Source organism: Lynx canadensis, chromosome B1 (genome assembly GCF_007474595.2).
Source record: "Lynx canadensis isolate LIC74 chromosome B1, mLynCan4.pri.v2, whole genome shotgun sequence".
In the NCBI taxonomy this organism is placed as follows: Eukaryota; Metazoa; Chordata; class Mammalia; order Carnivora; family Felidae; genus Lynx; species Lynx canadensis.
In genome coordinates, this window is record NC_044306.2 from 133,294,146 (window position 1) to 133,306,720 (window position 12,575).

General features: G+C 42.0%; 1 protein-coding gene across 1 annotated transcript in view; it reads right to left on the bottom strand.

The window, feature by feature from the left end:
* PKD2 (polycystin 2, transient receptor potential cation channel) overlaps positions 1–11,864 on the bottom strand; it is a 50,664-nt gene extending 38,800 nt beyond the window's left edge. The window contains 2 exon segments of the mRNA XM_030313460.1: positions 3,466–3,579; positions 11,264–11,864. Coding sequence (XP_030169320.1) covers positions 3,466–3,579; positions 11,264–11,864 — 715 coding nt within the window.
* Between the last annotated feature and the right edge of the window lie 711 nt (positions 11,865–12,575).

Genomic DNA, 12,575 nt, shown 5'->3' on the forward strand with positions numbered 1-12,575 from the left:
TGATATCAACTCTATTGATCCAGTGAAGCCAAGAGGAACAGCTGATACTGACATGAATGACTCCAGATCCAAGATAATTTCAACAGATTGGAATGATAAGCAGGTGCTAATAAGATGGAATTTAACAGAGCTGAAAGGGAAGTCCTTTCAGGACTATGTTCCAGGAAGAAGTGTTCAAATACTAGCTGGGGGACACAGTGATTTATATTTTGGGGGGAAGAGACTGAGGAATCATTTACGTGAAGGGTCAGGTGATGGGAGGGCACAGGAGCCACAGCTTTGTATCTGAATAAGGACACTCATAGTCCCACTTTTTCCATTCTTTCATCATGAGGTTCCTACTATACTTTCTTTCTTCTAAAGTTTATTCATTTGAGAGAGACAGAGACAGTGCAAGTGGGGAAGGGGCAGAGAGAGAAGGAGAGAGAATCCCAAGCAGGTTTGGAGCTGTGCAGAGCCTGACACGGGGCTAGAACTCACAAAACTGTGAGATCATGACCTGAGCTGAATTGGATGCTTAATGGACTGAGCCACCCAGGCAGGAGCTACTGTACTTTCAAAGGGACCTGATAAACAGAACATGTGCAGGGGGAATTTCTATCGTGTGGGTACTCAAAGGCATATTGCCAATGACATGATTAACAGTTAAAGGAACTGAAAAGGTTTAACCTAGAGGCGACTTAAGGGAGACTTGAATGGCTGTCTCCAAACTTCTGATAGGCTAAATTGGAGAACTTGGTAAAGGTACTTGGTAAAGGTGGGCCCAGAGGGGGCACTAAGAGAGGAAGTTAGACAGGGGTAGACTTGGCTTCATATAAGGAAGAACATTCTAACATAGCCATAGAAAAATGAAATGAATTATTTAAAAGAAGTAAGTCCCTTAACTTGAAACTGTTACTCAATCAGACATAGGATGCCTGACCACTTGAGAGGAACGCTGGAGTGCAATTTTAGCATTCAGTGGAGGTTTGATCATATGGTTGCTAAGATCCCTTCTTAACCAGAGATTCTACAATATTCTGAAAATAAAACTTTGCCTATGTAAAATATGTAGCTACTGGTATAAGAAAAAAATGTGATTAGTGTGAAAAAGAACAAAAAAGCTTTAAAAATTCTAAAATAAACAAGAGAACCCTAATTATATGCCTTAAGGCATGTTTCCTAAAACTCTAGCTATTTGGTTTATTTATCTGGCCTAGATCCCAAACTTGTCAGTGCATCTGAAAACTCACTTCTCTGGGACACATCTAGAAGGCTCTGATTTAGCAGATCTGGGCAAACGGCAATTTAAAAAAAAATTCTCTTGGTGATTCTCATGCTCAAGCAGTTGGTATGGGGGCGGGGAGTGGGCATAGAAAACCTAGACTTACTTATAGGGATACTTACATTTTGCATAAGACATATATGTATGTATGTGTCTATGTCATGCTTAAAAAAACTTAACAATGATCCCAATCAACCTGTTAATATTTAAGGCCACTGTAGCTTAATATTTAAGCTCCTACGCAGGGAGCAAAATCTCCTTCAATATTCTAAGCTCTAACAGCTTAGAACATAAAAGTTAAAGATACCACATCTCTGCCTTTACAACTTTTATTGTAATGAATAGATCTTTCCAGGCTTTTCAGCATTTCTATCATAGATAGAATGTTTTAAAAAGTAATGACAGGGGTGCCTGAGTGTCTCAGTCAGTTAAGTGTCCAACTCTTGATTTCAGTTCAGGTTATGATCTCGCTGTTTTTGAGTTCAAGCCCCGAGTCGGGCTCTGGCACTGGCAGCATGGAGCCTGCTTGGGATTCTCGCCCTCTGCCCCTCCCCCACTCGTGTTTTCTCGCTCCTCTCTCTCTCTCTCCCTCTCTCTCAAAATAAATAAACTTAAAAAATAAAAATAAAAAATAATTAATGACATTTCCTTTCTAAACAAGTAACAGAAAAAAACCAAGAAGATGGATGTTGTTGACACATACTAACTTTGTAGCTTAAATAACTTCTTTTTTGCTTAAGTTCCCACTTGGAAATGCAAAGTCTCAGAAAATATAAAAAGAAGTCATTCCCTGTTAAAGCTCGTCAAGAGCTGACTAGCATTAATAAAAACTGTGTGTGGGAATAGTAAATAAATCAGTATTCAATTTCTTTTTTTTTTTTAATTTTTTAATGTTTATTCATTTTCTGAGACACAGAGAGAGACAGAGCATGAGTGGGAAAGGGGCAGAGAGAGGGAGACACAGAATCCAAAGCAGACTCCAGGCTCTGAGCTGTCAGCACAGAGCCCGATGTGGGGCTCAAACTCATGAATTGCGAGATCATGACCTGAGCCGAAGTCGGACGCTCAACCGACTGAGCCACTCAGGCGCCCCAATCAGTATTCAATTTCTTAAAATTACAACTGAAACTTAAATGTTTCCTCAATCCTTTATGTTCAACTTAGAAACCTTTTTTATTCTTTTTATAAATCTGATAAATTCAAAAAGCTTTTTGCACTTAGTCAACTGAATTCAAGGTGGTCAATTTTAATGTACTAGGAATGGCATTATCAAACTGTTGATTAAATTTTGATTTTTTCCATATACAAAGAAGGGGAGTCCTTTCAAGATTGGCGTTAATTTTTCAGCATTTCTAAGTGTGCACGGTAAGAATGAACTCCTTTCCCAGGAGTATGGTAAGAGGTCCCGGTTGCCATAAATCTGCTTCCTTGTCTGTTCTCATAAAAGGCTTTCGAGAGAACAGGACAGGACTCCCATCATTCAGTGCTCTTTGATTGAGAAGATAAAACCCATTGTTTATGACCTTCTGGACTCTGAAGCAAATGGTTTCTAAGACTTGTTTCTGGCTAAGTCTGGACTCCCCTCCTTTCCCCAAGGACGCACGGACATATGAAAGAAGAGAAGAAGAAAGAGGTGAGTCTGCAGTAAGTTTCCTTAGAGTACAGGTCCAGTGCTCCTTGAAGATTTGGAAGATATTAAGAACTAAATGAAGGAACCCACACAACAAACACATCAAAATCCAAAAGACTGGGACTTTTAAATATGTATATGTATATCCATAAAAGCAATATTAGGTGACATTATTTGTATTTCCTGAAAGTTACACTTGGAAAGCCGTTTTGCTAAAAATAATTCTTATGTAGACTTTACATTAATTGATGTAAAAATAGTGACTGTGTATTTACCAGGAAATCTAATGCAAAAATCCTTTTACTTGGTTTCTTGGTGTCTGGCAGTTTGCGAGATGCGTGTCATAGTGAAAATGGTCACAACTGGCAATGAACTGGCCAGATAATGCTGAATTTTAATTAATGTTCACCAGAGGAGAGAGGAGGGCTTTACTAAATTCTAAATTGAAATTGAAAACAGAGAACTTCTGAATTAACCCCTCTGATGCATACACAATTCCCTTCAATTATAGTTTTGACAGGTCAAATATTTTCAAAACTTTTCTTTTAGTAGGAGGAAATGTTCTACTTACAAATGCATAAGACTATGAGAAAAAGGAGGTATGTGGCCAGTTCCCGTAAAACACTTTTAAGATACTTCTCACGGTTAGTGTTGCTTTCTTCCATGAGTCTTGTTCCCCAGAGACCTTTAAAATAATGAAAAATATGACATTTTATTTTTCAAATAATGAATGGCAGAGAAAACATATAAAATAAATAGCATAACCTTTAAGGGAGATACTCCTGCACTTTTTTTGGCATGCTCTGAATGTAACTGGGAAATTGTTTAGCAGGAGTGCCTTTTACTTTAGAATATATCAACCTCTACTGTCCCCCCAAATATGCAAATCACAAGGCGACAATCTGATCATTGTCTAAACTCCCAATCCTATTGGAAAATGGCTTAATAAAAATTTAGGAAGAGAACAGGAAATGAGGGCAGCCTAGAAGAGCAGATTAAATACTTGTGCAAACACATCACCTCTTCCTGTGTGGGGGGAGGACCCAACCTGGCAATTATCCTATTATTGAACCGTTAGTACATGATGTAACTACATGGCACATGATACCTTTCAGGTCACCCTGATGAAAAGAAGGGCTGGTTGGACCATCATTTCACTAGGGGAATATCCATTAAACTTCTAGCACGCTGGCATAAAATCTCTCTACTCTGCACCCATCTTTGTCCTTTAAGAAACTCAATGCTGACTGACTACACTAAACATGCTAAGCTTAACAGATTTTTAGAATGCTAATTAACATATCATCTTTAAATTAAAAGCAACAATCATCCAACTTTTCTCTCTCTCTCTTTGGAGAAAGAGTAAAATCAGCAACCATGTTCTACATTTTAGCAGATGGAAAAAGTGTTCGGCTGGCTAAGTGGGATGACATAACCCTCCGTGAGCTTGCTGGAGGCAGTTACCACAGTTTTGGACTCAGCCAGCAGACAGACATGGTGGCCATCCAAAACCCCCATTAATGAACAGTGCGGTAAAGTCACATTTCTGGTTACTTGGAAGAGACTTAGTATTTTCCAAAAAAGACAAACTTCTCAATCCTCTCAGTTAGATTAGGTCGGCTATGAATGGCAGCCAACCTGGCCCCTGCATTCTGCCTCACACTCCTATTCCACAGAGTTGAACCCCTTCAGTCACTGAAACTCACACAGCCACTGGAGCCACCATGACACCACACAGAGAACAGGGAGAAACGGTATCCAGGCTTTTACTTCATAAAAATGACTTCATCACTAGTGTTTATGTATTTTTTAAGTCTTAGAATAATACATTAATTTTACTCCTAAATTTGGATATTTCATTTCCTTTTCTTTTTTCTCTCAAATTTCCTTTAGGAAAATCAACATCGGAATTCAAAGACACTGTGTTACGCATCACAGGTTTCAACACACGGAAAGTGGAGCATGACTTATGACCAGGTTTGCTTCTGCCAAGATCTGGTAGTTGTCAGGGAATTACTCACTCAGAAGAAATGCAGCAAGCAGAATGTTTGTTCGCTCAAACTCTATCATATTTAAAAATTATTACAAATTTAGATGACATGGAAAATTACAACTCAGAATAACACAGAGGCAGCCAAATATTAGGCTCAGTAGCCCTGGATGCAATCACACTCTTTCTTTGGTTATATTTCTTTTGGAGGCCAGACCTAAAGTATACACATAAGTAGGGATTACTAGTCTCTTTATCATCAGGAAAGATTGTTGTCTTGCCTCACTTGGTCAGTGATTTCACTCTTTCCCATGGTTTATAAACAATTATGCACTAAGGAATAGTCACAGTTCTTAATATTTACAAATGGTATTGCGAACTATAAATAGAAAAACCAAACTCCCATCAAATTTTATTCAAGCTAAACTTGCAAGGGCCTATCACAATTTAATTCTAGCCCTCAAATGAAATATTTCAAATAAAAAGAAACAAAGTCCCCTTATTTATATTTTAATATACTTTATGCATTTCATTGACTTTTTCTAAGTTAGTCTACTTCCTCAAATGCTTATTGCTTTAAAAATTTCATCCAATTCCCCCACTGGGTGTGTATATAGGGTCTGTCTGAGGACACAGGGACCTGTTTATATTCTGATGGGTGAGAAATGGCTACATCCACAAATAGAAAATAATTGCTGTCTTGTAACCAACTACTTCCATGTTTAGCACAGCTGATAAAATAAGAATAAAGACAGAGCTCATGTCCCAAATGGCAGCATTCTTCAGAATCAGCTGTTGTCTTTTCCCACAATTGGCCCAGCTACAGAGGGAGTACCTGCCTGGCATTGTAGGTACTCATGCTCAGTACATAAAGTGTCTCCAGCTGTCAGGGAGAACATGCTGTGAGGGGGACAATCAGACAATATCCAACTTCTCTCATGTTTAAGAAGGCATTTATTCAATTTCAGAGCCCAAAATTGGAGCACTTTATCTAAACAGTGTATATTCCCCTGGGCAGTGGCACTGATATGAATATAGGGGAACTCTGAGATGGAGAATCCAAAACACCAAAGGTGTCTCAAACATAAATGTGAAAAAAATGTCATTGTTGCAACTGTCTTATTCACATACTTCCAAATCCTTTTTATTTTGCAATATATATAAAAAAAAAATCACAAAGAGAGAGAATGACATAATGAACTCCTCATATTCTTATGTATCTGACTCAGCTTCAACAATTATCAACTCAATGCCAACTTTGATTCATCTAAACCCTCACCCATTCCTCTGAATTTTGAAACTAATTCCAGCTATCATATCATTTCATCCTGAATATTTCAGTTCTATGGTTTTGGGACTCAGTGTGGATCATTTGCCTTACACTAACCCCATCCCATCTGAAATACACTGAATGCTCATGACTCATTGATCATGACAATGAGGAATAATGAGGAATAATGTGGAATTTTGGAGTCGGCTGTGTTCAAATGAGGGCTTATCATTTGAGATCTTATCTAACATCATGAGGCTCCATTTCCTCATCTGAAAATGGGGTAAGACTACCTCTTTGTGGGGTTGCTCTGGGAATTACAATATTATGTGTAAAGCACATAAGGTGCTTGAAAGAGGCCTGTCTACAGCTCCAGAAACAGGTACAAATCTGAAAAAATGTCCTACTTCTGACATCTAGTTGGTCTAAATTTCAGAACAGTGTAAATGCCCAAATCCATATGAATTTGGATTTCACTGTGAATAGCCTGACCAAATTCTCACTGCATTTATATCATAAAAGAATCCTGTTCTTTTGTGCTTAGATACATGTGGGCTTTGTTTAGGAAGACAAACACAATCCTTCCTAATTGTTACTTGAATTTCGTGGCCACCTTTAAAATGGGAAGTGATGGGTGCCTAAGTGGCTCAGTCAGTTAAGCATCTGACTCTTGATTTTGGCTTAGGTCATGATCTCATGTTTGGTGAGTTCGAGCTCCATGTTGTATTCTATGTTGACAGCGTGGAGCCTACTTAGGATTCTCTCTCTCTCTCTCTCTCTCTCTCTCTCTCTCTCTGCCCCTCCCCCACTTGTGTTCACCCTCTCCCTCTCCCTCAATAAATAAATAAACATTAAAAAAAAAGAATAAAATATTTATTAAAAAAGGAAGAGACTTTTTACTACTATTGGGCCATTTAATATAGAAGATTCAGTTGCTACCTTATATGATACTGACTCCTGAATCTTGAATTCTTAGCCTTCTCCTGAGGTCCAGACAAGCAGATACCACAGATAACAGCCAGCTCCACCGTATATCCCACAGGTAGTTCATACTCATATGCCCCATGCACTGAGATTTTTCTTTGTCTAGAAACCTACTTGCCCTGTTTGAGTTAATGGTATCAAGCCAGAAACATAGGTTTCATCCTAAAGCAGGCCCTTTTCTTAACCCTCATATGGAATTGGTCCACAATTCTGATGGCTTCTGTCTGTCTCCAGGCCAGCTTCCCTCTATCCCAGTTCACATGCCTTGGATGCAGCCTTTTCACCCCTCTGTCTCTTGCTTAAGCCTCTCCTGACCTATTCTCCCACCAACCAGTACTATGCGCCTCACTCCATTCTCTACATTCTTGCTAGAATCATCTTCAGATTAACATGTAAAGCCCTCAAGAGCTCTAACTTTTTAGAGGGAAAAATACCAAGAAGCTACAGGCTTGCTTGGTCTTACTTCTGCTATTTTTTCCCTCCTTAAATTCTCCCCTCATCCTTCAAAATGTTAACTCAAGTTTCACTTCCTCTGACCTCTCCAGGTAAAGCTGGCCCTCTCTTTATTGGGTCCCTTCCAAACCTGACACCTGGCATTGCAATTATTTACTTACATCTGTTTCTCCTACTAAACTGAGCTCTTTGAGAGTTGGGTGAATGATAATTCACCTTTGTATTCCTAGTACCCACTACAAAGGAGACTCTCATCAAATGTTTGTTGATTGCCCAAATTCCGTTACTAGCATAACCTTTCCACAAACCCCACAGTAGCAACCCTCCCTCAAAAAATTCTCCACAGCTATGGAAATACAAAATCTCATTTGTTCAAAATTATAGTGCAAATAATAAAAGGAAGAAGTGATAGAGTGAGGTTTAGATTAAAAACAAAGGAAAAGTCACAACAGCCGAAAGGTGGAAACAACCCATGTGTTCATCAACTAACGAATGGATAAACAAATGTGTTGTATACATACAATGGAATATTATTCATTTATCAAAGGGAATGAAATGTGGATACATGCTACAATATGGATAAATCCTGAAAACATTACGCTAAGTGAAATAAGTCAGGCACTAAAGGACAAATATTATATGATTCCACTAATATGATGTACCTACATTAGAAAAATTCAGAGACAGAAAGTAGAATAGAGGTCACCAGGAGCAGGGGAATGTGGTAATTGGTAGAGTTTCTGTTTGAAATGATGAAAAAGTTCTGGAAATGGACAGTGATCACAACATAGTGAGTGGGAGAGGAGGTATCTATTTCTTATAGTAGCTTAGCCTACCCTGACCAATACAATCAGTACTTTAGGATTTCTCTAGGAAAACAAAAACCCCAAACCCCAAGCATAGGTGTTTAAAATAACAAACAGGAAATGACTTTACCAGGTTGATACATCCATAGAACACATTCAACTCTGGAAATTCAGAAAATTTGATAACTCATGTAGAGTATCAGATTTTATTTTTGCTCTAAAGATTTTGAAGAAGAAAAAAAAAAAAAGTAAGCAAGACCAGTGAGGATGTCTTTAAGTTTGGGGGCAGTCTTTAAATCTTTCAGCCATCTTTCACTGCCTTTGGTCCAGATCTTTACCACTTCTTCACTGGCTGCCTCCTACATGGCCCTCCTGTCTCTCTGTCTCCCTGTGCAAGATCTCCTGCACAGCACACCCCCTGATATTCCCTTTCTGCATGTTCTGGTCCTGTTAAAAACTTGCAACCACTTCCTAATATTTAGGAATAAATTCTCAATTCCTTGGCTGGACACAAGGTGTCCCACAACCAGGCCTCAAACATTTCTTCTTTACTATCCTACTTCTGCTAAGTAGATCTATCTACTGTACAAAGAGCAAAAATGACCATTTGTTGTCCATATTGGATTCATGTCATTAAAGAACAACACAGAGTATGTTGAAGCTGGAAAAGACTTTGGAGATTAAGTTCAACTCTTCCATTTTATAAATCAGAACTGAGGCCCAGAAAATCTGAGTGAGTGTATAAAACCACAAAGGCAGGAGACCCCCAGGGAAACTCTAGACCACTCCAAGCTTGAGTAATCTCTCCTACCTTTATAAATTGCAAGTTACTTTCTGCCTTTGATCCTAGGGTACTACTTACATATTGCATGTGAGGTTTTTTCATTGGTATCCATGAGGGGAAAAAAAAAAAATCACAACTCATTCATGGTATTTAGTTTACTTTTCTTGGTTTCTGTCCATAAGAAAATGGTGCTGGTGCTGGTTTAGTTCTTTTGCGTGTGTGAGGGGAGGGGGGAGGGGGAAGGGAGGCACCTAATGCAGCGCTAATTATTCAACAAATGTCACTTATTTAATAAGTGACAAGTATATGTTTAATTTTTAATATATTTAACATTTAAGAAAATAAAATTTATTCTAAAATTTTCTAAAATTAACATTTTCCTGAGTCTCTTCCCCTACTAATTAGACCATTGACCAGAAGTTCACTATGAGCTTATACATTGTCAATTTTCTTTTTAATTTCTTTAAATTTAAAAAATTTAAAAATTTTTGAAGAAATAAACTTGTATATAAACTCATACAAAGATACATATTTCACTTCATTATATTCTTTTATCTAGTTTATTCAAAGAAGGTTAAATGTGTTATCAGACGCTTAACCTTAGTTAAACGGATCATGACTTATTATTCATTAGCTTATAAAAAACTTCTCTCACATCAGTGAATATGCACATTTAAAATAAGGTAAAGTAATATATAATTTGTTTGGATACAGTTTTGAACCTTAAAAAGTGTTAGGGCTTTTTCCTAACTCACATAGGTTGTTCAAAAAGGATCTTTTGTTCCCTGTCACACCATGAATCAGATTACCTAGCATAAGCACCTACATGAAAGTACCCAAGTGTACACAATTAAAAATTTATGATTTAACTTATATTTATGAAGCACTCACAACATGACAGAGACATGCTATGCATTTTACAAGTTTCATCTCATTTAATTCTCCCCACTCAAGAACTAAGTATTATAATGATCTCTTAAGAAAAACAAAAATTGGGGATCAGAGAGGATAAGCAGTTTGCTCAAGGTCACAGGGTCAATGTGTGGTGGAACTAGGATGTGGGTAAAGGACTGACTTGGTCTCAATCACATTGCTGTAAAAACACCTGGGTTATTTTGTGCAAGATTTTCAAAACTGACAGGGAAGAGAGGGGAAGGGAAACTTTCAAAAGAACTGAGCATGGAAACTCTTAAAAGTGGAGATTAAAATAATTTGAACGGTGAGAGCAAATGCAACTCTTTTCCAAGGATGCCTCTGACAAAACTTTGCAAAAACAGGATCCTATCTGCTTCTGGAAAATCTGTGTCCTCTAAATAGACACTGGCAAATCTGAAAATTCCTTTCCTGCCTTTTGGAAAGTTAGGCGCACCGAACTCTGACACATTTACACGCTGCTGGTATCTGGTGACTCCACTGATTTGTTGGAATTTCAAAGAACATTGATTTAATTATTTAGAAACATACTACCAAGTTTTAGACAATGTAACTTGTTCTTTGCAACTACTTCAGAAAAATGCCTAGATTAGAAGTGGCTGCACAACTGTTTTTCTCAGACATTATTTTATTCTGTTTGTGGTGATCTCAACAGCTCGCTTTCCCCAAAACAACCACACACATCACCAAAACATCAGTGACAACTCAGTGACACTCCTCCCATAACTTGGATAACACTACTGTTAACCCTTTCCAGAATGGAATGAGGGGCAATAGGGCATCCAGACCAGTGGAAGCCCCAGATATGCAGTTGCAACCACAGTCAGTTGTATTAGAATGTTTTTTCATTCTCTACAAGAAGAAAAATCTCCAGAGGTACCCTTTCATTCTATTACGGCTTTCACGTAGATCCAGCGGTAAAAATGTGCTGACACACCTTCTTCTTTTAGAAGAAGGAGGTATCCCATAAATTTGCACCTACAAGGGCGCAGTGGCGGTCCGCCATGGGTACCGGAAGTAGGGCACAAGTAGCAGAGGTGGGGTACGCGCCTGCAAGGGAGGCGGGGACACAGGAGGGATGCGAGGTGGAGCCCCGGAAAGCCGCCCGCAGCTGGTTTGTGCATCAGCCGCTGCAGGTCGCGCTCTTACCTCGCAGCCCGCGAACCAGCCTCTCGGCCCAGGCCACTCGCGGCGGCTGCCCGTCCAGGGGGAGGTGGCGATGAAGCGGGTCCCCGCCGCCGGCCGGGCTGGGGCTCGGCGGGCCCTGGTCCTCTCTCCGGCGCCGCCTCCCGCTTGGGTGGCCGGTGCCGTGGTAGCCCCCCAGCCCCCGGCCCCGGGCGCCCACGGAGCTCACGGACGAGGAGGCGGCGGACCTCCGGCTGCCCGGGCGCCACTCCACGTCCATCTCCACCACCATTCCTCCTTCCTCGCCTTCCACCTCCTCTTCCTCCTCCTCCTCCTCGGCCTCGAAGCCTGGGTTGTCACGGCTCCATGCCTGCCGCGAGCACGACGAGAGCGGCGGGGAGGGAGAGGCCGAGGCTCCGGCCGGGGGGTCCCGCGCGGCCGCCTGCCGGATACGCTCCATCTCGATCTCCAGGCCCCTCTGCTCGCGGAGGCCGCCCGGAGCGGCGAGGCCGGCGCCCACGGCCGCGCCGCCCGTCATCAGCCGGCCGGGGCCGGCCGCTCGGGCTGCGGGCGGCCGCTTCGGGTCCCCGGGCTGCTGCGGCTGCACGCGGCTGGAGTTCACCATCGCGGTCACTGGCGCCCGGCGCGCCTTCGCCCCGGGCCGCGCTCGGCGCAGCCCGCCGCAGGAGCCATGTTCCTTTCTTCCCGGGGCCCGCCGCCTCCTGCTCCCCGCCCCCGACCTCCCCGCAGTCCCGCGTCCCTCGCCCGCCCCCTCGGCCCGCCTTCCCCTCGCCTCGCCTGGCCCAGCGGCCGCGGCGCGCGGCAGGGGGAGGTGCGAGGAAGCCGCCCCCGCGAACGGCGCGGTTGGCGAGCTGCGCCAGGGCCCACGTTCCAAGTGGAGCCGGCGCCCAGGGCGGGCGCCCACATTCCGTGCGGGTGGAGGGGCTTGGGCAGGGAGGGGGGCCTGCGGAGGCGGGGCGGGGAGGGGGGCAGGGCTTCTGGAGCTGTCGCTGCGTGCGTGACCCTGACATAATGCTTGGGTCCCTCTTAACCGCCAGCCCCTTCTGCCTCGATTTACCACATTGGAGAGAGAGAGAGAGAGAGAGAGAGAGAGAGAGAGAGAGAGGGAGAGATTGAGAGAGAAGAGAGAAAACCATTTTGTGAGATGGTGTGGACTAGCGATATCCAGTCTGCGCTGGTCTGCAGTAGGGGCAAAGAAATCCTCAGTTCATTTGAAAACTACCAACAAACTACTAACGCTGACTTCCTTGCCCTTTGGCGGCCGCCTGTCCCTGATTTTGGCGGCCGCCTGTCCCTTGCCCTGGCGGCTGCCTTT